The 26768-nt window shown below is 44.0% G+C and overlaps 1 protein-coding gene across 5 annotated transcripts in view; it reads left to right on the top strand.

The window, feature by feature from the left end:
• grik2 (glutamate receptor, ionotropic, kainate 2) overlaps positions 1-26768 on the top strand; it is a 299000-nt gene that overhangs the window by 211687 nt on the left and 60545 nt on the right. For 4 of the 5 annotated variants that reach the window (XM_070550946.1, XM_070550947.1, XM_015949505.3 and 1 more), the window contains one exon: positions 2529-2746. The exons of the other annotated variant lie outside the window; for it this stretch is intronic. In XM_070550946.1, coding sequence (XP_070407047.1) covers positions 2529-2746 — 218 coding nt within the window. The remainder of the gene's footprint in view (positions 1-2528; positions 2747-26768) is intronic. 5 annotated transcript variants of the gene reach the window in all.

The raw sequence follows: 26768 nt of genomic DNA, 5'->3' as shown, positions 1-26768 counted from the left end.
TTCACCCAACATGTGCCACCATCTGAACTGTTTATACTGATGATTTTCTTTTGTTAAACAGAGATGAACGTATTTGTACGATTACATCCTTATACGTATGTAGATGCAAAAAAAATCTGATTTTGTCTTTTTTTGTTTGAAGTGACCCTTTAAATGTAGCATCCAAGTTTTTTCTCATCACTTAACTCAGCATAAGTCTTAGTCTTCTGTTGTTTTCTGGCTGCATGCTATCATTTATATATACCGCATGTTCACTAATATCTACAAAGTTGATTAAGTATTTTAGATGTGCTGCATCCGTTATTCTTGGAGAAAATCTAACAGGTAATAGAAAACTTAAATGATGTAGGTGCTGTTTATAGGGCCCTCTGTGGAGGTTAAACGAGCACCAGTGAGGCAGATCTGTGGATGCGGTTTTGGATTTGGTCTGGGTGAGACCCCGGTACTGGTTTGAACTGTAGAGAGGCTCCCCTGCATGGCAACTTGCTGCGACCCCCCTCCCCCAGAAAACTGTGGGATGTGCTGTTTGGTCATGACGTTGCCTTGGGTGCATGACAGTCAGCACCAACCAGACCGTCTGGGTCCAGCCTGCTGGAGCAGGCTGCTCTGTTTCCAGGTTTCTGTGATGAAACAGAAACACGAGTCTGCTAACATTTTTCAGTTCTGTGCTCATAGCTGGTGTGACTTAGAAAAACAAAACCAGGTGTTCTCAGTTGTCCTCAGTACAGATGAACGCAAAAGTTTACAAACTGATATAATTCTATTTTTATTTATTTATTTATTTATTTATTTATTTATTTATTTATTTATTTATTTATTTATTTATTGTCATTTTTTAGGGAATATGGGTTTTTCTCACAAAGCTTTACTTTCATTCATGGCTACTGGTTGGGTGAAGGATTTATACCAGGTGTAGACAGCTCCCTTTCCTGAGGGGCGGTATCCAGCATGTTTAGTTGTTTCTCTGCTTCAACACACCTGATTTTAACCAGCTGGTGAGCAACAGGCTTCTGCAGAGCTTGATGAACAAGTGAGTCAAATGTGTTGAAGCAGGGAAACAACTAAAATATGCTGGACACCAGTCATCGGGCAAGGGAGTTGTTCATCCCTGATTTATACAGTTTGCTCTTATTTTACCAAGGTATTCATACCTTTTGTAATCTTTATTTACTATAAATACCGTATTGACCCGAATATAGGACGACCTCGCTTATAGGATGACCCCTTTCCAAGACTGATCTTCAGGAAAAGACTTTTTAAATAAACAATTTTTGTTGAAAATTCGAGAACAAATACTGAGCAAAAATACAATTTTAATGCAAACTATCAGAAATTTGATGACACGTGAAATCAAAAGTCAAATGAGGCTTTTATACAGACGTCCTCTGCCTCGCTGTACTCACTCACTCTCATGCTGCTGCAGTCCCGCTGTAGATGGGTGTCAGATCGCTACACCTGCCGACTGCTCCCAGAACGTCATCCTCACCGCCATCCAATGCAATGCAATGTTTGATGCCTCTGCTGAACTGACCACTGTCATCATAAAAATTTGCATAACTCTGCCTTATAGCTTGTTAACTTGCCCCACTTTCGGTCCACTCTGCTCCGGACCGCTCGTCTCCATTTTTTTCTCCTGTTGAGAACGTACAGCCTGGCACCCTCCGCTGTGGTTAGACCTCAGCTATAAGACGACCCCACATTTTAAAATTATTTTCAACGAAATAACCTTGTCTTATTCAGGTCAATACAGTATGTATTTTAATTAAGTTTTATATTTTAAGATGAATATTTATTTATTTATTTATTTATTTATTTATTATTTTTATTTAGTGTTTCATCAGTGATGACATTGTGCCTCCCCAGTCACTTCAGTCCCTTTAACAACTTTAAAAATCTTTAGAACTTTACATTGTTTAAATGATAGGAATGTTTTAAGGTCGAGGGGGTAGTGAGTTTCTGGTTGGCCAATGGTTGCATGCAGGTGAGGGAGTGTGGATGAACGAGGAAGAAAATGGGGGGGTCAAACACTTTGTGCCCAGAGGCCTTTTTGATCATATTTCGGCCCTGAACATGGAGATGGGTCGCTGATGTTTGGGGACAAGTGAGCCACATAGGACGATGCAACTTGACCAGCATTGATGGTAAGATGAATGCAACGTGTTATCAGAAAACACTGGAGTTGAATTGCACTCATCATCTTAGAAGCTGCCCAAATAAAACCTGTCCAACTGGCTCAGTTTGACTTGTTTTCCCCTGTCGCTCCAGTTCATGACTAAAACAGTAAATCACAGGATTGCATGAGGTTACGAAGAACAAAAGATTAAGTTTAGTTTTGTTTGGAGGCACCCAAAACCACCCTAAAAAATCCACCAGACACAAAAGTTTCAGAACTATTGTGAGACCAAATAGCCACAGTGGCACTGCCTATTTGGTCCACTAACACACTGTAAGGGGTTCAAACAGCAGATGCACAGAACTGGTCTTCAAAGCCCTCCAGCCTCACTATGTCCTGTGCTCCTCTCATTTAGGATCTGAGCTCATGCCTAAAGCTCTCTCCACCAGAATTGTGGGAGGAATCTGGTGGTTTTTCACTCTTATCATCATCTCCTCATACACGGCTAACTTGGCTGCCTTCCTCACTGTGGAGAGGATGGAGTCACCCATCGACTCTGCTGATGATCTGGCCAAGCAGACCAGAATAGAATATGGAGTGGTAGAAGATGGCTCCACTATGACTTTCTTTAAGGTAAGTTTGATATAGATGGTTTTAGTTTGTGATTAAAGGTGCAATTTGTAAGAATTCTGCCGTGAAATAATCACAAAACAGTTTAATGTCTCGGTCACATTGGAAGGAAACAGATTTCAGTCTTTTGCCAGGGTTTCTCCTTTAAAGAAAAAGTGAACGCAGGATGTAGTTACAGTTTATACTGCAGCAAGCTAATGCAGCAGTGCAGGCATCAACACTGACAGGCAAAAAGCTCCAGAGTTGTTTAAAGAACCAAAGCCAATAAACAGACATAACCCTAAAGTTATTTTTTGTACCCTTAAAAATCCAGTTCGTCTCTTTGTTTTAGTCTAATATTGGCTGAAGCAGGCTAGAAGCTAACATTGAGCTAATAATGCTAATGGTGAATTAGAAGCAAATAGTTGGCTCTAAAAATATCTCAAGCAACTTGCAAAGGACCAACAATGACGCGAATGAGTTAATCATACAATCATACAGAGATGAATATCAGCAGCTGGTGCTCTGGTGCAGATAGAACAACCTGTCACTGAATGTGGTCAAAACCAAGGAGATGATCATCAATTTCAGGAAGATCCACTCCAGCCACATTCCACTTAGCATCTGTGGTTCCATGGTAGAGACTGTAAACAGCATCAAGTTCCTGGAAGTTCACATTTCAGATGACCTCACCTGGTCCACTAACACTATCTCCATCACCAAAAGAGCCCAGCAGCGACTTCACTTCCTAAGACACCTGAAGACGGCCAACCTCCCTCCTCCCATCCTCACTACTTTCTACAGGTGCACCACAAAGAGCATTCTGACCAGCTGTATTCTCATGTGGTTCAGCCACTGCCATGTTGGCAATCTCTGCAAAACAGCAACCAAGGTCATTGGAACACCTCTCCCTATGTTACAGGACATCTTCCACAACTGTTGCATCAGTAAGGCCTCCAGCATTGTGCGTGACCCCCATCGACATATATACTGGACAATTCATTTCCATAGGCTCCAATAACACGTTTTTGAGGCTTAATGGGAGGTGGTCACCACCGCCATTTTGACCGTCTGTGTCACAGGTTCCGTCAAGCCCAGACAATTCCACAAAAGGGAAGAGAGGTGGAGCTGAGGGTGGGGCTGTAAGGCTGGGATCAACTGACGACACCCGGTCGAACTAGCTACAAGCTAACCTGAAGCTAACCCAAAGCTAACGCGGAGGTGGGAGCTAAGCTAATGGAGGTAGCAACCTAGCTACAACGGAGTTAACTGTGCACAACACCAGAGCTGACCGCTGGGTAAAACCGGGTGGAACACAGAGGTCTCCAAGACCTCCTCAAGCTGGCAGCCGCACAGCAGACAAGCGCCTCTGCGATCTGAGATGCACAGAGCTGCCGCTGGGGAGAACCGGCTGGAAAGGTTTCCATCCCAGAGCTCCACGAGCTGGCAGCCCGCGCAGCAGACAGAAGCCGCGATCAGACAGAGATGCGCCGAGCTGCGGGGAGGGGAGAACGGGTGGAAAAAATCAGTTTCCATCCAGAGCTTCAAAAGCCAGCAGCCTGTGCAGCAGACAGAAGCCGCGATCAGACAGAGATGTGCCGAGCTGCGGGGAGAACCAGCCGGCAGCCCGCGCAGCACACAGAAGCCGCGATCAGACAGAAATGCGCCGAGCTGCGGGGAGAACCAGCCGGCAGCCCGTGCAGCACACAGAAGCCGCGATCAGACAGAAATGCGCCGAGCTGCGGGGAGAACCAGCCGGCAGCCCGCGCAGCAGACAGAAGCCGCGATCACACAGAGATGCGCCGAGCTGCGGGGAGAACCAGCTGGCAGCCTGCGCAGCAGACAGAAGCCGCGATCAGACAGAGATGCGCCGGGCTGCGGGGAGGGGAGAAACGGGTGTAAAACATCGTTCTCCCGAGATCTCCACAAGCCGATAGTCGGAACTCAGCTCCGCCATGTTATATTTCAACCCATTTTCTAAAGTGCAGCATTATGTTAAATGCACTGGGTTTTACCCTATAACATTTAAATTTAATGGTTAAACAGTACATGTTAAAATCTAAGCTCAGCTCGGCAGTGACCTAAAATACATAAACATAATTTTACTTACCGAAAAAATGAAGTGGAGACTCCTTGGACGCTCTATTAGTGCAATTAACTAATTTTGTCCAACAATTGCACAAAAAATATCCAAAAAAGAATACACACACACAGAGACTCAAAATCCCGGAGCAGTTTCCAAGCCAGACCGAGGCTCTACTGAGGCCTTTCCACGGAGGTAGCTCTGCGGTCACGTGGATCTGATGCTAATTAATTATACAGAATTTTAGGCTTTTAATACTTTTAAACAGACGAGTGAGAAAAAAATTCACCCCCCTCAGAGTTGTCATGAGTGTAAACTAGATCATTTAAACAAAAAACATGTTTTGGTACCCGGCTGTAAACATGTTTATTTCTGCTGTGAAATTGGTATTTTCAACATGGGAGTCAACGAGGATTTGCTCGTTTCTGACACCAGCCCCCAGCGGATGAGGGTGGAACTGCAAATGTTGGTACTTCCGGGTTGGACTCAATTTTTGAGCCGCATTGTGGGGGCTTGGTGACCCCTCACATCCCTCACCTGGACTCTTTTCTCTCCTTCCATCCGGCAGACGCTATGAGGCCCAATCCTATCAGACTGCGGAATAGCTTTCTCCCACATTTTTTTTGATAATGTGGGCGGGCCTACGAAAAGAAGGAGTACAAAAAGTTCCAAACCAATCCGGTCAGATCAGTCAAGATGGGGAGTGAAGCTGAAGAGTTTTTGAACTCTGACTTTATCTTTTATGTTCTCTGGAAGTGCGAGGGTAATTTTTTTGCTGAACAAATGGACTGGACTGCAGTAACCACACTTGACCACATCTCAGTCTTACAAAGTGCATCTTCACTTAAAGGACTCAACTATTTATTTTGGAATTCTCAACTTCTAACCCCGGTTTCACACTGAAAGCATCAGAAGTGTGGAACACCACTGCTTCAAATAGAATCCATGATAGCCTATGGAGTGTTTCAAACCAGCAGCGATGCGGCAATTTCTAGGTGCATCCCAGAAGCTCTAAATAAGCTATAAATCCAGTCCCTGCTCCCACGTCCCGTCTGTAAAAAGCTGAATGGCACAACTTGAACCACACACTCAAATAACCTTGTAGCTCTAACAGACAGGTCATGTTTTTGATATGTTCCTGCTCAGACACACATGACCACTGAAATTTATTCTCAACTTTCACCTATAGGGTTGGGCATTGAGCATCGATTGGAACCGATACTGTCAGTTTTTATATTCATTTAAATATTTTTATTTTGATTCCTGGTTTCGATTCCCAGTCTGTTGCCTGAAAGTCGGAATCTGCCACCGATCTCCGTGCAAAAAACTTGTGATCTGCAAATTCTGATCAACCCTTTTCAGAGCTGATCACACCAGCTGTCTGTCGCTACTTCTCTGCAGCCTGCCTCACACACCCCCTTGCCTCACACCCAGTGTGCAGCGGCAAAAATTTGAACAAAAGCATTTACTCTGTGGCAGTTATGTAAGATTTTCATCCTGTAGTGAATGATATGGCATAGAGGAAGCTTTGTTTTAAAGAACAAATTCCGGGTGGAGTGAGGTGAGCTTTCTCAGTGCGGAAATAAAAACACACACGGAGCATCAACAGTCAAACGCAGCCACTCACCAATACTCGTCTGTGTGAGCAATAACCTGTAAAATAATTAAAGTGTAGCTTGCTGCTTGGTGTTCCGGCTCGTTGGACCTGGACGTCTGATGATTCCGGCTATGGCTGCTGGGATACTTTGTTCGCTGGGACCTGATCCATTGCCTGCTCGTCTTCTTCCTACTCTGGATTACGCTAAGTGCTATTACAAGGATCAAATTACTGTTTGAATTATTCCCTCCTTGTGGAGATACAAGGTTCTGCTGTTGCTTGAAATACTTCCCTTCACGTGGCTATATTAATGATCTGCTGACTGTTGATTTAACCTCTTCCAAAGGAAATTATCCACGACTGTCCTTCAGTGTGGGGTTCGTTCCTCAGCACTTTTGGCCTCTGCCTGGGAAATTACACCTTGCTTTCTCGACGGAGTCCTTCGGGCCCCTGGTTTGTTCAGCATCAGGTGGTCTCTGCCTGGGCCACCATGCCCTTGAAAAGGGGGGATATGTAGCATCATGAAATGTCCTGTTTTTGACCTACAGGTCCTGCTCTGCTGCGTCTGCTCGAGTGGAGACATAATGTCTCTGACACAGGCCTAATCTACATGAGATATTGGCCAAGGCCTTTCATGCCTCTGCTCATCTGAACTGCTTCACCTCTTTACAGCTCAAGACAAGACGGAGAACTCTCTTGATAAATACATAATCAAACAGTGTTTGTTATAGCCAATTATAATGTGAATCCAATGTTCAATCAATCTGTGAAATGGCAATGTTATTACCTGATATTATAATTCAGATCAGTAGTATTTTACAAGTAATTATGATCTTGGACAGCTGCACTAGACACGTGATGACACAGAGTAATGCTAAAGTCACATGACACATTTCCTTTTGTCTGATCCAATCAGAACCTTCATTTGTGACGTGAGGCGTGGGTTTCTGTGGTGTTTGTATAAGCCCTCTTTTGCATGTCAAATTCTGATTCGCCAGTAAACCAAAATATGACAATTATAAAAACTATTCCAAGTCACCTTTACTTCAGTTCAAAGCGTTCTAGAGAAGTTTGGACAGGCTATCCGAACTTCCTCTTCAGCAGAAAGAACTTTGCTCGACAAGCTGGATAAAATCTGTTGCACGTTACAACTGACCGCAACGGTTCATTCAGAATAAAAGCTGAACCTCACGACCCCTTCAGGGTCTTGCTGACACCAATAATAACCTGTCGTGACCTGGAAGCATTCCGAGACAAGACTGATCACCGCTGCTTTTCTAACGGCTTCGGCACCAAGGAGGGTCCTAAGGACCTCGACATTCTGAATCTAATCGGAGGCTTCCCCTGGGGTATGTAGACAGACAGATGGCGTTTCATGTGTGTTATAAATCTCCAACTAAAGTTTAGAGCAAAACATTCACTCCCACTCAGAACTAAATGCTTCTCCGGATACGAGGTTCTGAAAACAACATTCCACACATATACATCATTCATCTCACATCTCAATCCACCTAGTTCATCAGTACACAGAGTGTTTAAAGTTAGTCTTGTTTGACTACAGATTTAATTTGATGGTATCCTAAAAAGCTATTCTTATCTATTCCAAATTGGGAGACTATTCTATCCTTCATATATGTGTTCCAGGTGTAGGTTTCCTTTATTTTTCCAGTCCAGAAGGTTCATAATTTTATTATTTTGCAAAATATCAGGATTATTCCAGATAGGTGTGCGTCTGTATGGTACTGGTAAAGACTCTGTCGTTTTAAGATACTCCCACCATGCTGTCAGAGAGGTGCTGATACTAATACTTTTGAAGCCTTCATGTTTTCTTCTGCTTGAGCTAATAAATGGTAAGTCTGAAAGCTCTATCATATTGCAAAGTGTCTGTTCTATGTCTAACCAGGACTCATCTAGTGGGGTATCTTGCAACCATCTTGGTATATATTGCAGCCTGTTGCCTAAGAAGTAATAATAAAAATTGGGTAGATCCAGTCCTCCTCTGTCTTTGGTCTTCTGAAGCATTTTTAAGCTAATTCGTGGAGGTTTATCCTGCCAAAGGACTTTGGTAATTGAGGAGTCCAGATATCTAAACCAGTCAGCTGGTGGTTTGTTTGGGATAATTGAAAATAAGTAATTTATTCTGGGTAAGACCATCATTTTAATTGTAGCAACCCTCCCCATGAGTGATATCGGTAAGGATTTCCATCTTACAAGATCATCTTCCACTTTCTTTAAAAGTGGGATGTAGTTTAGTTTGGTTAGATCTGCTAACTTGGGAGAGACATTAATTCCCAGGTATGTGATATTCCCTGACTCCAATTGTGTATTAAGTAAATTGACAAAAGAGAAATTAATTGGTAGAACTGTGGATTTTAACCAGTTTATAGAGTAATCTGAAACTTTTGAAAAAGAGTTTATCAGTTATATTGAATGAGAGAGAGAGGATTGAGAATTCTGGAGAAAGAGTGAAACATCATCTGCATAAGACTGATCTTATGTTCTATTTTCTTACACTTTATCCCTTTAATACCTGTTGTTTGCCTAATTGCTGCTGCTAGTGGTTCAATAAAGATAGCAAACAGTGAGGGGGAGAGTGGGCAATCCCTGCCTGGTCCCCCTCTGAAGACAGAAGCTAGCTGATATTTGGTCGTCCGTCCTGACACGTGCAGTTGGTGAACTGTATAATGTTTGTAGCATGTTTATGAAGAAGTTCCCAAACCCAAATTTATGTAAAGTTGCAAATAACAACTTCCAGTTAACTCTATCAAAAGCCTTTTCTGCATCTAGAGATAATATACTAGTTTCTATGTTTCTACTGTAAGACTGTAAAGCCTCCTTCAGACAGGCCATGAAAAACGGAAATGTTCCGGACTCTGTCTGTAAGACCTTTGTGTCTGAATACAAACATCCGGATAACATGTTCCGGAATTTATCCGGACGAAGCCTCTAGTAACAGGCCCGGACTTGTTACGGACATGGTGGCTGCTTTAGACTGGTGAGGTAGAATTCCGGACAAGGGAGAGGGGGAGGAGGAGGGGACAGGGGGACGCTGTGCGCACCTAGATAGCCCGCTACTGTAGCATGCGGCGAACCATGGCAGCTCGCCTCCTACGGTACCGCCTAGACGCGCGACGGAGCGCTTCACACCGCTTCAGTGATTCCTTTAACCATTGAGCTTCATCATCCAGGTCTCTTATGCGTCTTTGTGTGCGCAGAATTATGCTTAAGCGCCTCGTGATTTTTATCTTGAGAGGCGCTATGGAAATATTTTCTTCTTCTTCTTCTTACCATGAGTCCGATTCCCCCCCCCCCCCCCCCCCCCCCACCACCACCACCACCCCGCCGCCGTCAGACATCTGGAACTTTTCCCTGCTGTGTGAACGCAGCCAAAAGGACAAGTTCCGGTACAGAAGTGGTGTGTCTGAAAACACAGTTCCGGTTAAAAACCGGATTGAATTGTCCACAAATGTTCCAGAATGTCTATCTGAAAAGGGCTTAAGAGAAATCTATCAAATTAAGTAATCTACGTGAGTTAGTGGATGACTGTCTACCCTTGATGAAACCAGTTTGGTCAGGGTGTATTATGAAGGGGGTTACCTTTTCTAATCTTGATGCCAGGGCTTTACAAATTATTTTGAGATCAACATTAATAAGAGAAGCTGGGCGATAGCTGGTAGGAAATGCAGGGTCTTTGCCTGGTTTTAACAAGTGACTAATATTGGCTGAGTTCATGTTTGGCTGTAATCTGCCACTCTCTTCGATTTCCCTCACCATTCTGAAAAATATTGGAGCCAGAATGATCCAGAATTCTTTGTAGAACTCTGCTGGAAACCCGTCTGGACCTGGAGCTTTCCTATTAGTCATGGATTTAAGGGCTTCCTAGAGCTCCGCTAATGTTAGTGGCGAGTCCAAGACTGTAACTTGGCTGTCTGATAATTTAGGAAGTGTTATCCTGTCAAGGAACTCATTGATCTCGTTATCTGATGGGTTTATCTGTGGTGAGTACAAAGTTTGGTAAAAGTCACTGAAAGTGTTGTTGATGCTTTCAGGGTCATAAACTATATTCCCGGTTGAGTCTTTAACAGCAGATATGGTAATTTTCTTTTTATTAATTTTTAACTGGCTAGCTAAAAAATACCTGATTTATTGCTATGTTCAAAGTTTTCTATTCGTAGTCTTGTTGCTAAAAATTGTGTCTTTTTGTCAATAATTCCATGAAGTTCTAATTTAGCTTTACGTAACTTGCTCATTAACTCTTCTTCTGTGGATGCCTCTAAAGACTTAACGATTTCCTCTAACTCCTGAATACGTTTGTTTTCTGTTTTTTGTCTTATGTGATGAGAAAGAGATTATTTTACCTCTCATCACTGCCTTTCCTGCCTCCCAGAGAACAGATGCTGATGTTCCAGACAGGTCATTATGTTCTAAATATAAAGCCCACTCCTTTTTAAACAAAATCTATGAAACCTTCATCTTTAAGCAGTGATGTATTAAACTTCCAGTTTTTGCTTGGTGGGATTGTCTTCTTGTTTACCAGAGTTAAAGAAACCGGAGCATGGTCGCTGACAACTATGGGGTGTATCTCAGTGTCTGAAATGTCATCCAACAATGAGATGCTGACTAGAATTTAATCCAAATGTGAATGACAGTGATGGACATGTGAAAACAAGTATATTCTCTACGGTTAGGATGAAGAGATCACCATGCATCTCAAAGCCCATAATCACTCATGTACTGTTTAACTATATTAGTGGATTGCCAATTGTGCTGAGTCCCAGCTGTACTGAGCCTGTCTGTTAAAGAGTTCATCCAAAAATTTAAATCGCCTCCAAGTATAAGTGGACAGTCTAAGTGTTCAGAGAGTACAGAGAAAAAAATATGAAGAATGAAGGGTCATCAATATTTGGACAGTATATGCTGACAATACATAAGCTTGGATTCTGTACAGATATTTTTAACATTATAAATCTACCCTCTGGATCAGAGACTGTTTCCAATACTGTGCAATTGATGTTTTTGTGTATTAAAATAGCTACCCCTCTTTGCCTAGAGTTACAGCAGGCAGAGAACATGCTGGGAAACTCAGGTGCTTTAAGTTCATCTGCAGATGTGGCAGATCTATGAGTCTCTTGTTACAACCCTCTGTGGGCTCAGCTAGGAAGGAGAGGGGAATAAACATAAGATGGACCAGTATAACGAGAAGTGACCCTTATTGGGGAGAAAAAGGCTTGACTAAGCAAAACCAAACTCAAAGTGTCCTTGTATTTTCAAAGGTTTTATTAAAAAGAAAAGGAAACCCAAAAGAAGGGACAAAAAAAACCCTTACCAAGAAATTAACCAAGTTTTAATTGTTAATTAACTGAAAAGGTCCAAAGGACCAACCGCTATCAATCCTAAAATAAATCGCCTTTATTTAAAAGGCTTTGAACTCAAGAAGGGGCAAAAAAACCCTCCAAGTTAGTTAAACAAAAAGGTTTGCCTGAAAGACAAACCAAACAAAAACACTGAATTAACCAAAAGTGTCCAAACCACTAAAATAGCTCAGGAACTCAGAGACTTCAAAAGGGGAGAAATCCCCACCTGGTAATTTGCCAAAAGATGGTCTAAAAGACACACCAAAACCCAAAAGTTTACCAGTTTAACTTAACGTATCCCAAAACATGCACAAAAGTCCTAAAGTTGTTTCTTCACAAGAAAGCAACTACAACCAGGTTTAAATCACTAAAAGTCCACAAGGTAACCACCAAGGGGAGAAAACCACACGTTGCTGCTGCAACAACCAAACATTTCTCTCCCTTGCTGAGCTCCAGCTGGCTGCTTTTGAAGAGCCAGCTGATGAGATGCAAAGCCCCAGCTGGCGTGACTGCTGCTCTGGCGCTGTCCATGGTCCTGAAATTACGGACAGCTTCCCAAGTTGTAGCTGTCCACGGTGCTGTGCTGCTGCTGCTGCTGCTGAACAGGGAATGGAGCGCAGCACACCACTGGGCTCCAAAACGGCAGCGGCCGTAACACTCTTGTAATAATATTAAGTCTGCTGATCAAAAACCTTTATTCAAATTAAATCTGTAGTCAAACAAAAATTTAAGCTCAATAAAATAGAATTACAAACACCACCAAGGGTATTTGACTTCTATATTCTCAAACCCCCCAAACTACTGTCTAAAGTATATAAGACACTGTCCAAAATAGACGATAGAACAGCATTCCCTATTGAAAAATGGGAGGTGGATCTATCAGTCAGCTTTGGCCAGAACTTCTGGTCCCAAACATGTTAAAAAACTTTTAAAATGATCTGACACTCCAATTTACAATAAATTCAGTGCAAAATTCTACACAGAGTACACTATACAGGTCATCGGATGTTCAAGATGGGGTTTGTGTCATCTGACACCTGTACACACTGCACAAACAACATTCCTGACAATTACATTCATGCACTGTGGTCCTGTCCACCTGTCCAGGAATTTTGGGGTAGAGTATGTGAAAACCTGTCAAAGTATCTGAAATGTCATATCCCAACCACCCCCTCTCTTTGTTTACTGGGAAACCTGGACGATGTCCCGATTGAAACATCTTTGGTTCACGTGGTTCTGACTGCCATATGCATCGCTAAGAAAACCATCCTCTTGAATTGGAAAAATAGAGAAACTCTCTGCATTAACCAGTATAGAAATCTTTTGTTAGATCATATTGCACTTGATTTAGCCTCTGCTTCCACTTCAAATCAATCTCTCTGGGCTCCTTTGATCGGTTCCATCACATTGCGATGATGGGGGAACATTGTAGTTGTCCTGCGGGATGATGTGTGTGTGTGTGTGTGTGTGGGGGGGGGGGGGGGGGGGGTCTGAGTTTGGAGTATCCGGATGTTCCCTGGAGGTGGGTTCACTGGGGGTGTCTGGGACTGTAGGTGCTTGGGTTGCCTTGGGGGTGGACTACTGGCGGTTGTGAGTGGGGCCCCTTGGAGGTCTTGGCGGCGGCCATGGGTCACTGCCTGGCAGCTGCATTGCCCCTGGGCGGGTCTGGGTGGGGGCCTGGGGGCTTGGGGTGAGGGTGGCTGGCCCCATGTGGGGATGTGGGCGGGGCCTTGAGGGTCGGGTCCTGACAAGTTTGCTGTCGGGAAGAAGGCAGGAACATGCAGCAGTGCCTGGCCACCAGTGGGTTCAGGGGCCTCGGGTAGACCTTGGCTCCTCTGCTGTCCCATCACAGGGGAGGAGGCGATCCAGGAGGGGGAGGACCCAACCTTACCTGGATGTCTTATGTCTTATATATTCTGGAATTTGTGCAAATGCAGGGATGGACATAGATATTCTGCTGGGTTGGGGCTGGGTTGGTGCCCTCGGGCTCCGTGAGGCTCTGTAATGCTGCTGCTTTGGGCCCTGGCAGGATGGCCTGGGGTCTCCATTCCCTGGGTGGCATTTTGACAACAGAGGTGCCTATTGGGGCCAGTGGGGGAGCTGGCTCCCTGGAGGGCTAAGCCCAACCAGCCATTCCTCCCCATCCCCGCATATTTCTCTCCTCCTGCTACCTCACATCATCACACAAACATGCACATAGGACCTTGGGGGGTGGACAAGTCAGGGAGTGCGGGTATGGACCCCATTTCCGCATTTCTGTGGCAACCTGCCCCCCAATTTTATTTGCACCATATACACTTCCACTGACGACATTCCACACAAACACACACTTAGGGCCTTGGGAGTCAGCACATTCAACGGTACTTGGCAGGGGGATTTCTCAGCCTCCTCCCGAGTGCCGGTGCCCACTTCCAATTTTAAACTGCACTTAGACGCCAAGGGCTGTGGGTGCAAGTGGGGTGGTGCGGTGGCATCAGCTGGCATAGGCCAGACAATGCTCACACTGCCCACTCACCACAGCCATGGAATACACCTCATCAACACACAACACTATATTGGAGCAGGCGGAGGGAGACTAGGGGTCTTAGCACACCTCTGTTGTCACTTGGCTTCCTGGGGCTCTAGGCTAGGTGGGAGATCTGGCTGTCTGGTTGGGGTCTGGGGTGGTGGGTTGCTGTGCTCAGCGTTGGGCGGGGGATCCTGCTCATCAGCACACCCAGCAGAAAGGGTCAAACTCTGGTAACCGGTGATGGTTGTACCCAATGTGCAGCAGTACCGGGACCAGAGTGAATAGGGTGTGTATGGGGAGCATGAGTGGGTGTCCGGCATGCATTTTTGTAAGTCTTGGGTTGTATGTGCATGTGTGAGCATGAGGGAGGGAGTGTGTGACTGTGTTTGTGTATGAATGTATATGTCAGATGGGGCATTTGACTCCTCCCCTCTCCTGGGACTTCTTTTGATGATATAGATCTTTGTCTCCCCTCCCCCTGCCACACCTGGTGTGGGGTGTGGTGCCTTGGTCTGCCTGAGTATTCGTGGCTCCCGGGTCAGGGGGTTTAAGATTTTTGGCATCTGCCTGGTGGGGTTTGGGTCCCTGGGCTCTGCTGGGTCCCCGGCGGGGGTGGTCGCCCCTGGGTCCCGGGTCGCTGGGTCCCGGGCTCGGGCTCCAGCAGTATTATTACCCCCATGCAGTCCTCCTTCATAACTGGCAATGGATGTGTCTCTTCAACACAAAGTGCTAAATGACATCATGTGTGCCATTGACAATAAGGAATATTGTGTGGCTGTGTTTGTTGACTTAGCTAAAACCTTTGACTCTGTAGACTATAACATCTTACCTAGCAGGCTCAAACATAAAGGACTTTCTCAAACATATGTGGCTTGGTTTGGAAGTTATATCTTAGGCCGTACACAAACAGTGAGAATAGAGGGTTATGAATCCGCTCCACTACTTCTATATATTGGCGTTCCTCAAGGGTCGATACTGGGTCCAACCTCATTCAAAATATATATTAATAACATTGTTCACGCTGTTGACAGTTCTCATATACATTTATATGCAGATGGCATTATTTTATATTCATGCAGTTCTTCCCTGAATATAACGTCGTCCTCTGCAGCATGACTTTAATAGTCTTCAACATGCCTTCTCCAACCTTCATCTTCATTTAAACACAAGTAAAACAAAGTTCATGATCTTCAGTCGTAACTTACCGCAATCAACTTGCCACCCTAGTATTGTTTACAGAACTACATCTTGTTAGTTCCTATACGTATTTGGGTGTCTGGCTTGACAGCACACTTTCATTTGATGTTCACATTAATAAATAACTTTTTAAGGTCGAGCCGAGAATTGGGTTTCTAGACCACCACAGGTCATCCTTTGCTCATTCTGCAAAGCAAGCCTTGGTCAAAATGACTATCCTTCCCATATTAGATTACAGTGACATCATTTATAGGACTTCTTCTAAAAATATTTTTCATAAACTCGATGTCATTTTTCACTCAGCAATCTGTTTCATCACTGGTGCCCCTTTCACTACTCATCATTGTGATCCATACTCACTCGTTAACTGGCCATCACTCCATTCCAGCAGGTTGTTACATTCGTATCAATTCATATACAAAACAATCATCTCTAGAACATCGTCATATCTTTGCTCATTACTCATCACTTCCAACAACCAGCACAGTTTACATTCCAGTAACAATCTCTATGGTTATTCCTAAAGCTCACGCCTCCTTTGGCCGCTTCTCGTTCCAGTTTGCTGCTTCTAACGACTGGAATGAGCTGCAAAAATCACTAAAGCTCACTACCTACATTCCTTCAATATTAGTTGCAATCAAGAGTTTCTGATCAGTGTGCCTGCTTCTGAGTACTTAAAGACTGTTTAAAGTCTGTTTTGACTGCTTGTACATGTTATACATGAGAACAGTCCTTTGTTACATGTCATTATTTTTTTTATCTTGTAGGGTTTGTCTTATCTGTTTTGTAAATATGTGTCTGTTGGCCAGATCGTCATTGTTAAAGAGAATGAGTTCTCAATCGACTCATCTGGCTAAATAAAGGCTAAAAATTTTTTTTTAAAGACACATTATCCTCTCTGGGATAAAGCTACATCCCACTTCTCGCAGTTCTGTCATCTTTCACCAACTGTGACTTTTCCACAGTTTTTAAATGGTACAACCAACAGGTCTAACATGTTTTACTGCTTCTGCAAGTGGAGGTTGGTGAGACGGGTCTGGACCTGAGGGACACTGCTTTAAAGTAATAGTTGAACAGCAAGCATGAACGCATAACAATAACCTCTTCCAGAAGATTTTAGATTGTAAATTGCCTGTATTTGATATAGCACCATCTTCCTGTCCTGGCATTGACTGGAGTACCTGCACTTATTCTTTTCCGCTAAAATCAGTACAAGTACCCATGCACTCTCATGCTGACAGAAGCGAGGCCCAAACTGAAAACTTCATCATTTCCATTGCTGTAGAATATCCATGCTCAGCCTGCATGATCCGTCTGGTTTTAGGTTGTTCTAGATCTCTGTGTTCAAAGTAAAGAACAACTAAAACTTAAAATTCAGTGGGTCATTAGGACCTCACCTCACCTCACCACACACACACACACACACACACACACACACACACACACACACACACACACACACACACACACACACACACACACACTCACTCACACACACACACACACACACACACACACACACACACACACACACACACACACACACACACACACACACACACACACACACACACACACACATACAAATTTGACTACCTTTAGGGAAAAGTTCACACAGTATTATCAGAATGACCATGACGCTATTTTAACTAACATCTTATAACTCCTTCCTCTTTCTTATGATGATAATGAAATAGATGTTTAGATTTGGTAAATTGATGTCGGACTGTTTAACTGTGCTGTTTCTTCCAGACTGGAATGGATTATAATTATGTTTTTTACGCTGAAATTTTTTGGACTGGACCTGATATTCTACAATCTCGGGAAGCAGCAGGCACCTTAAAACAAGCAAAATATCGGAAGGTGAATCAAATTTCAAGCCAAGTAAAGCAGAATAGGACTGATTTTTTTTCAATGGTGATATTATCTTATGTTTTATTGCCCCTATTCAGAATGTCTTTTTGTGTTTTCTGTGATCACTTATGCAGGGTGTACAGAGCTCTAAGGGTCCACAATGGGAACTGGAAACAAAACAAATCTATAAACAAAGTCGGAGCCAGATGAACATTTATGCCCACAGGCAATCCCTCCTCACCTTACCTGCTTTCCTTCAAACTGAAACTCACACAAACATGACCTGAGTGGGCAGAAACCAAGATGTTTTTATAGAATCTAAATTGCTGCAATAAGCCACCATGTCACCATAACCAAACACAAGCCTGGAACTATATTTAGAGTTCTGCTCCTGCCAAGGGTTTGCTATGTAATCCCTGCATACCATCCACATCACTCAGGAATTTTGATGCATGGGTACCATTAATCCACTCAAGGTACACACACACAGGTATGTGCACGCACACACACACACACACACACACACACACACACACACACACACACACACACACACACACACACACACACACACACACACACAACTCAAGTTATGTGACACTCATCATCAGACCAATCATGTATCAGGAAGGGAGAATCATTTTTTCCTTTTTGTGTATTTTGCAACACAGCTCACTGGCCTGTTCAAAGCATTACCTTAATTTGTGAAAACTCTAGAAAATTTCCACCTCATTATTTTTTCTATTCTTCTACAAATTTGCATGTTGTCAAACCTTGCCATTCTTTTCTTTATTTCATGTTTAAAATAAAAACGAAACTAATATACCGAACATTATAAGATGAAAAACATTAAAAGCCAAGCTCCACCGAGAAAACTAAATGTGATTGGCACTCCATTGGACATGCAGTCTAAATGTGAAAATGTTCTTCTATCCCCATTTCATTGATTAGCCACCAGTAGAAAATAGAACTGGACATTTTCGGACTAGAAAAGCCTGATAATTATGCGTCATATTGTCAAGTTAGCATTCATGGACTCACTAGTCTTGGCTCGCGAAGGCTGTTGTTGATTTTGCATATAGGAGAGAGCAGAGCACCTTTTGTCTAGCAGAAACTAGCACTGGCATTAGCAGCTTCACAGCACAGCAGAACTCCCTCAGGTTCACATTATTTGTGGAGATAAAACATCAACAACGGAGTCAGTGGTAGAGTTGTGTTACTGTTAACAAATCAGAGGCAAGATGTACGAATATCAGGAAATAAGACTCCAAATCCTGTCATGTTCAGGTCAACTCAGATCTTGCTCCCTTTTAGTTGCTAAAGTAGGAGCGCCAGAGCTTTTTTTCCCCCCACTTATACTAGAGACCACTTCAAATGTGTTGAAAAAAACATGTTTGAACTCAGTCTTTAAGTGAAGGGGACACAAGCCAATCACAGATCAGGACAGCTTAACACAAAGTGACAGTAGCTTTCATTGACTTGCCTTGTAGCACACATCTGATGGTGACTGAGTCAACAAAAGTAAGAAATTTTGTTAAAGCATTTAAGAATCTTGCTTAGCTATCAGCCTTGTTTTTCTCTCATGCATTGATGCTACAAATGGTACTCTTTTGTGCTGTCGTGTGAGTCTACTTTCTCCAGAAACACTCCAGATGTGAATAAAAGCTGCCCATCCATTTTCTAACAGTGTTTGGTTGTAGGAATTATATACCTAAATGAGCAGTTTCCAAAAGTCCAAGATACCTGTTGACTTTTGAGGAGCAGTAGCTCTACTCTGCCCCCTCCTGGATGTCAAACCTTCTCAGCTTATAGCAGCCAATCAGGGTGTGGCGTGGTCAGCATTTGTTTGTAATTAGAACTATAATAATACAATATTACAATATTAGTATTGTAACCTGTTATAGCAAAAATGTCGTAGGGTTAGCTCCTTAAAAAGCATCAAAGCTCTTTTTCCCTGTGTGTAAACTGGGCTCATGGCTGCCATTTGTAGGCTGTAGCCATTTGCAGGGATGTTCACAGAGCTCTATGTCCCCAGGTTATACAAGCCTGAACTGTTTTGCATTAGCCATCAAACAGATGGGAGAGACACCTCCAGCACGGTGATTAAATCAAGCAGATAAAGCTTATTGAGATGATGTGTTTAATACCTCAGAGGGGAAGGAAACAACATATGGAGCAACGAGCCGAGGGAGGAAAATCTGCCATACTCTCTACGCTGCTGTACCTAATAGCTGTGAGATCCAAACTGTTTATGAACATGTTTAAAACTTAAACAGCAGAAAGGAAAAGACTACTGACAGGAACTGAAGTCCACAGATCTGCTTCAGGGTTCATAATCATAAATCAACAAATAAATAAATTCAAAAGCGGGCTTAGGGTACAAGTAGAACTTAAGTTCTGCTGGGTTCTTTTATTTTCTCTTTTATTTATCAGTGGACCAACCTACTTTGTTAAACCAAAGTTAAAGATAGTTATCAATAGACAGCCAAGACGGACAGACGTGCCATGCTTATCAGAGATGATGGATAGCACTTTCTAGAGTTCAGAATCAGAATCAACTTTATTGTCAGTGCCACAGCGTCCTGAAGCATAGAAATTTGCCTCCGCAGTACAGCTTGTCCAACGTTAAACACACAAACATGTCGAACAAAGGCAGATACAGGCAGACCAGACCTACCACGGGGGGGTGGGGGTAGGGGGGGTGGGGGGTGGGTCGGGTTTTCACAGCACCTGTCTGCATTCCCTTCGTGGAGGTTATTTCTTCTTGCAGCTCAAGGCTATCAGGGTGCCAGATTCTGATAAAAATTATTGTATAGGTCAGGCAGAGATCATTTTCTCTCTGCCTTTCAGTTTTTAACTGATCATTCCAGTCTCTCAGTAAATCTAATGTTTGGGTTTAGGCTTGCCCATAACGTGCATTGACTTTCTCCAAGATCACATCCATCTTACGCACTAACACCGGGATTGCAAATAGAAACTCTAGCTTGCGATTCATCTTAACATTCCAGTCTGAGCAGTTTCCACACGGCTGAGACTTTCCATGGGTACTGGTTGCACTCCAATCGTCCCCATCTTCCCATTTAAATTCCAGAAATCCTCTCACTCCAAACAGAAGAAATCAGCCCGAAAATCCATACCTCTTCGATGTCCTCCATGGACAGATGGGAAAGGCATATAATATTCCACTCCCTCCAGGAATCCAATATATACCCCACCATAAGGGTGTACGTGTACCATAGGGACAAGTAGGAGCCCCCTGCTCCGTTCTCATTGTTGAAAAAATCTCATCAATCGTGTTGACCAATTAGCCAAATCCATGATTTTATGAAAACAGAGTTTTCAGGAGGAATGTAGAGAAGTGCTCTGTAGACAGACAGGACAAGAGCCTTGGGAGAAAAAGAAAAAGATAAGGGAGAGAAAAGAGAAGTGTCTGAACTCTCAGGGTGCCAGAATAACCCCCCCCCCCCCCCCACCCCCACCCCCACCCCCACAACAAATCCAGTAATTCAGTGCATTTACATGCAGCCAGTAACCCTTTTAAAACCCGAATATTCACAATAACCCGGTTCCGCAGGTCCTTGTAAACACCGCCAAAAACCCGGAGTAACCCTTTTCTAACCCGAATGTTTGGTAGTGTAAACGCATATCGGGATATCTCCATCAAAGCGTGTGTTCCGCGCATGCTCTGTTCGCAAGGAATCTTGGTCTTTTGAGTAGCGAGACGTCTTGTATGCGCCAGAACACCGGAAGTAAACAACAAGTTGGGAGCAAAATGGCGAGTTGCGGCACACCACCACACTTTTGGAGTGACGAAGAAACTAAAGCACAAACAAACGCGGTCGCTATCTCTTCCGAACCGGGAAACATGTTGTTGTTTTCACGGATACCGGAACAAGAAGAACCGGAAATGAGGCATATTGCGTCTGGATGTAGTCCATACGTCGTGAGTGACGCTACCCCAACGTCTGCATTTAAATCGGGTTATGCAAGTTAGAGGTAACTCTTTCTATTTATGCTTGTAAACGGGTTATTCTGATCAACTCAGAAACCCGAATACCGACCTTAACCCGATCATAACCCGGATATTGGCTGCATGTGTCAGGTTCGTTGGCAGATCTGAAGCGTGACTGAGAGTTCTGTTGCCCAGACGCGGAGAGATGGAGATAGCCGGCGTGGTTATCTCCTGAAGGTGTAGTTTGAGGGTTTAGAGGGCTGGTAAGCCTGGAGACTCGATACAAAGTCTGGTGAGAAACGATGACTGAGCAATGAATGAAACGCCGGCACTTCCTTAAGTAGTGTCGGCGTGATGACGTCAGTCGCCACGTTAGTGGCAGGAATGAATGGAATGCAGTCAGCTGGAGGAGTTCGTGACAGCATGTAAACGTAGTCATTCACACACATTTACACACTGATGGTGATTGGCTACAATGCAGCAACAGCTTCGCTGGGGCACACTGACAGAGGCGAGGCACCAAGCACAGGCGCCAGTCCCTCCAACCACCACCAGCAGGCCAGGCAGATGAAGTGTCTTGCTCAAAGACACAGTGACTGTGACAGACTGAGCAGGACTTAATCCTGCAACCCTCCATGTTCAAAATATTTATTGAGTGCTTTTTTATGTTTTTGTCTTCTTTCAAAGAGGAATTTGAACCGTTTGTATTAACTTATTTACCCTCAGGACATCACTTATCTTTGCCTTGGGAAACATCAAAAGCCTGTTCTAGAGGTCTTCTACCTTTACAGAGACACAAGGATAAGGAGTAAAGGAAGATTTTAGATTATAAATTAAAGCTAACTGAGAAGGAATTTATTACCCCGGCCCCCAATTCACACCATCTGCAGCACGTTTCGGCAGTAGCAAGATTTACTTGCATGTTCCGCTGCGTGTCAGTTCACATCAGTGTGTCAGATGGCGAGCGGCTGTGCCATGCTCCATGGATTGGGGTTCGCAAGGTAACACTATCACAGGGAATTTACTTTGTTTGCTTTAAAGGCGTGGAACGCACTGTCACTCTGAGTTTTTCATACAGGCTAAACATGAAAAAATTCTCCTACATCTACTGCATTAGCTTCTGATAGAAAACAGATGGTGAAAAGCAAGGATTTGAAAAGCCTAACAGATCTATGTCACACTGTCACTTAATAATGGGCTCACCCATAATGACTCGCAATGAGGAAGACTGTTGTTGATTAAGTGTCCAGGAAACTGCAGAGAATGTCTCGGTTAGCAGAAGCTTACTTTTAGCCTTAGCAACACCACCACACAGCAGAACTCCTCCAGTCTTGTGTTATTTGGGAAAATAAAACATCAATGTTAGAGTCAGTGGTAGAGTTTTGTTGTTGTTATTCAATCCGAGGCAAGATGTTCAAATGTCAGACTCCAAATCCAGTCATGTTCAGCTCAGCTGTGAGCTGTGGCTCACTTGTAGTTCTTAAAAATGGTGCTCTGGTGCTTTTTTCCCCCCAGAATCCGACTACCTGCAGCAAATGTATTGATTAAACGAGTGTCCCACACCTTTAAAAAGACTTTTTGTGTAAATTATAAGTTTTTAGACTTACTCTCCACTCCTATAGTTGTTTATTATGGGAGTTGTATAAATGTTTTATAGTTTTGGTGTTGTATTTGTAAAGTGGGCATCTTCGTCCATGCTTAAAAACTCATTGATGCTCTCAAAAGACGCAGAAAGCACATAAGCCATTTGGTCACCGGTAAAGATGTAATGTTTACATCATTAAGAAATTGTAACTCTGAAATAATCTTTATGTCGACATTTTCCAGATGCTTTATGCTGACACCGTGTGTGATTTCCTGTCTAGCCCTTTGAACTAGGAACTTGATGCGTCCCAGAAGTGTGTTGGCAAATGTATCTTTAGCGGTGCAGCATAGCGAGATGCTTCTGGGGCATGCCTAAAATGTTCTGTGTGAATCAAACTATAGCAGAGGTGTGCTGCTGCCGTAATGCCCCATAGATGCTCCCGGTGTGAACTGGGCTGCTGCTCATTCGTCTGCATTAAAACAAAAATATGTATTGGCACATTGTAGCGTGCTTGTCATATTAAGGACCAGGGAAGTAGAAAATCAGATGTGATTTCGAAACAAAAGTTATATAAATACCGAGATAAAACAGGGAAGTACAGTATGTGGCACACCTAACCAAGAAATAGACTCCCAAACGGTCCCCTCGGTCATAAATGACCAGAGAACACAAACTTTTGAGAATGCATAAATGAACAAGTAATTTAAGAATTTTTGTGAAAATGAATATGAACTCAGATTTTTAGAGAAGCATAACTGAAAAAATGGACAAGTGCTTTTACCTCTATTAAGCTCCCCTTTTGCCTAAGGATCAGATAAAAGGTCTGGATGCTCCAATATAAGAAATGGAAGTGTTGGATGCAATTAAAAAACTACAATCTGGCAAGTCCCCAGGTTTGGGCAGACTTGGCATGAAATTCTATAAAGATTTTGACAGTCTTTTAATTGACCCTCTTTTAAATATGTTTAATGACTCCTTCATTAAAGGGACACTACATTCCCTGAGAGAAGCAAATATTTAATCTTATTAAAAGGTAAAGACACATGGACCTAAAAATCATGTCTAAGAGATGGCATGTAGAATGTGTGCTGCCCATTTTAAATAACGAAGACCAAACAGGATTTTTTTAAAGGCCATGATTCAAATAATAACATGCACAGGCAATTCACTATACATTCTTCCTGCATAAATCCTTAAAATTGCAATCTAAAGATTTCCCCTTTTCAGGAAGTATGCATGATCGTTGTCGTCGTCATCGTCGTCATCTTCCTCTGCTTATCCGGGTCCGGGTCGCGGGGGCAGCATCCCTACTAGGGAGCTCCAGACTGTCCTCTCCCCAGCCACCTCCACCAGTTCCTTTGGCAGGACCCCAAGGCATTCCCCGACCAGATTGGAGATGTAACCTCTCCAACGTGTCCTGGGTCGACCCGGGGGCCTCCTGCCAGCAGGACATGCCCGAAACACCTCCCCAGGGAGGCGTCCAGGAGGCATCCTAACCAGATGCCCAAACCACCTCAACTGACTCAACTTTCGATCCGGAGGTGAAGCGGTTCTACTCCGAGTCCCTCCCAAATGTCCGAGCTTCTCACCCTATCCCTAAGGCTGAGCCCGGCCACCCTACGGAGGAAACTCATTTCGGCCGCTTATATTCGCAATCTCATTTTTTCGGTCATTACCCAAAGTTCATGACCGTAGGTGAGGATTCGGAAGTAAATCGAGAGCCTGGCTTTCTGGCTCAGCTCCCTCTTCACCACGACAGATTGGCTCAGCATCCGCATCACTGCAGATGCCGAACCAATCCGCCTGTCGATCTCCCGATCCCTCCTACCCTCACTCGTGAACAAGACCCCGAGATACTTAAACTCCTCCACTTGAGGTAGGACCTCTCTCCCGACCAGGAGTTGGCAAGCCACCCTTTTCCGGTCGAGAACCATGGTCTCAGATTTGGAGGTGCTGATCCGCATCCCAGCCGCAAACCTACCCAGCAAGAGCTGAAGGTCAGAGCTGGATGAAGCAAGGAGGACCAGATAATCCGCAAAAAGCAGAGACGAGATTCTCCTGCCACCAAACTCGACACACTCCCCACCACGGCTGTGCCTAGAAATTCTGTCCATAAATATTATGAACAGAACCAGTGACAAAGGGCAGCCCTGGCTAAGTCCAAGCCTCACCGGGAACAGGTCCGACTTACTATCGGCTATGCGGGCCAAACTCACGCACCTCTGGTAAAGGGACTGAATGGCCCTTAACAAAAGGCCACCCAGCCCGTACTCCTGTAGCGTCCCCCACAGGGTGCCCCTGGGGACACGGTCATAAGCCTTCTCCAAATCCACAAAACACATGTGGATTGGTTGGGCAAACTCCCATGCTCCCTCCATCACCCTTGTAAGGGTATAGAGCTCCGGGAGTTGACGTCACTTCTCCCGGCATGCAACAGTTCAAATTGAAAATGCACCATATTGGCAGGCAGAAGCCGGCAGATGGACTATTTGTTATTGTCAGAAAACTCAGTCAAATGGGAAATATGGTAGATTCTTGTTGTGCCCCAGGATGCAGAACAGACGGGGACGACATAAGGGATGAGCCATCTACAGGATTCCCCAAGATCCGGAGTGCCGCAAACGTTGGATCTTTGTGATAAAACGCGCTAGTGACCGGGCTGAAATGAAACTGTGGGATCCCGAGAGTGAAGGTTTTCACTTATGCAGCAACCACTTCATATCAGGTACTTAAACCAACGTTTCCTCAACTGTGTATGGTATTCATTTTAAATGCTTTTATTACGATTCTTAGTGGCCTTCCTAAACTTATTTTGGCGTGACTTTTTCTTTCTTATTACTCATAGTAACAAGTAAACGTCATGTAAAATGCTGCCTCGTGAGTTCTGCGTGCTGCCGTTTACGTGATTTATGATCACAGCAATTAACCGGCTAAGCTGTATTTCATTTTTAAGCAGTGGTTGATCAATTGTCAGATCACACATAAAAAGCACTTTGGATTGCTATTATCTGTCTCACTGAGACAGATCTCAGACAGATCCTGAGACGCTCCTGCCTGACATATTTATTTTTTTCACGGAAAAAAATCAGACTAGTGATTTCTCTTGGCGTTCAGTTTTTACATTCAAACAGCACAGCACTCTATTTAAACTTCTTACATGTAAATCTGTTATTTGTCCATCCATCCATTTTCATCCGCTTGTCCGAAGTCGGGTTGCGGGGACAGTAGCGTCGAGAGGCCCAGACTTCCATCTCCCCAGCCACTTGGGCCAGCTCCTCCGGGGGAATCCCAAGGGGTTCCCCGGCCAGGTCTGGTAAGAAGTCCGTTCTGACAGTTTCTGGTGTTTATTAAAAAGTATCCCAGGGGCACGATAAGGGTCAGAGATGTTTAGTCTATTTAATTTCTGACTATATAAAACGATTTCTTCAGTTTTAAAGTGTGAAGTAAACTCTGACGAAGTAAAATCCAAGCCGATCCCGTTCATTTTGTTTACATTTGTTGCCTGCCAACATGGCGTCTACTCTCTGAGAGTCACGTGACGTCCGGAGCTCAATAGAGCTGGTCCACAGTTCCACGGCCAGGACGAAAACCGCATTGCTCCTCCTCAATCTGAGATTCAACTATTGATTGGACCCTCCTCTCCAGTACCTTGGAGTAGACCTTTCCAGGGAGGCTGAGGAGTGTGATCCCCCTATAGTTGGAACACACCCTCAGGTCAACCTTCTTAAAGATGGGGACCACCACCCCGGTCTGCCACTCCACAGGAACTGCACCCGATGACCACGCAATGTTGCAGAGACATGTCAACCACAACAGCCCTACCACATCCATAGCCTTGAGATACCCAGGACGAATCTCATCCACCCCCGGGGCTCCACTGTATGTGGGATTGGGGAGTAAAGTATGCATGCTATT

The sequence above is a fragment of the Nothobranchius furzeri genome, chromosome 5 (assembly GCF_043380555.1).
Source record: "Nothobranchius furzeri strain GRZ-AD chromosome 5, NfurGRZ-RIMD1, whole genome shotgun sequence".
Lineage (NCBI taxonomy): Eukaryota > Metazoa > Chordata > Actinopteri > Cyprinodontiformes > Nothobranchiidae > Nothobranchius > Nothobranchius furzeri.
This window is presented reverse-complemented; position numbering and strand designations above follow the sequence as displayed.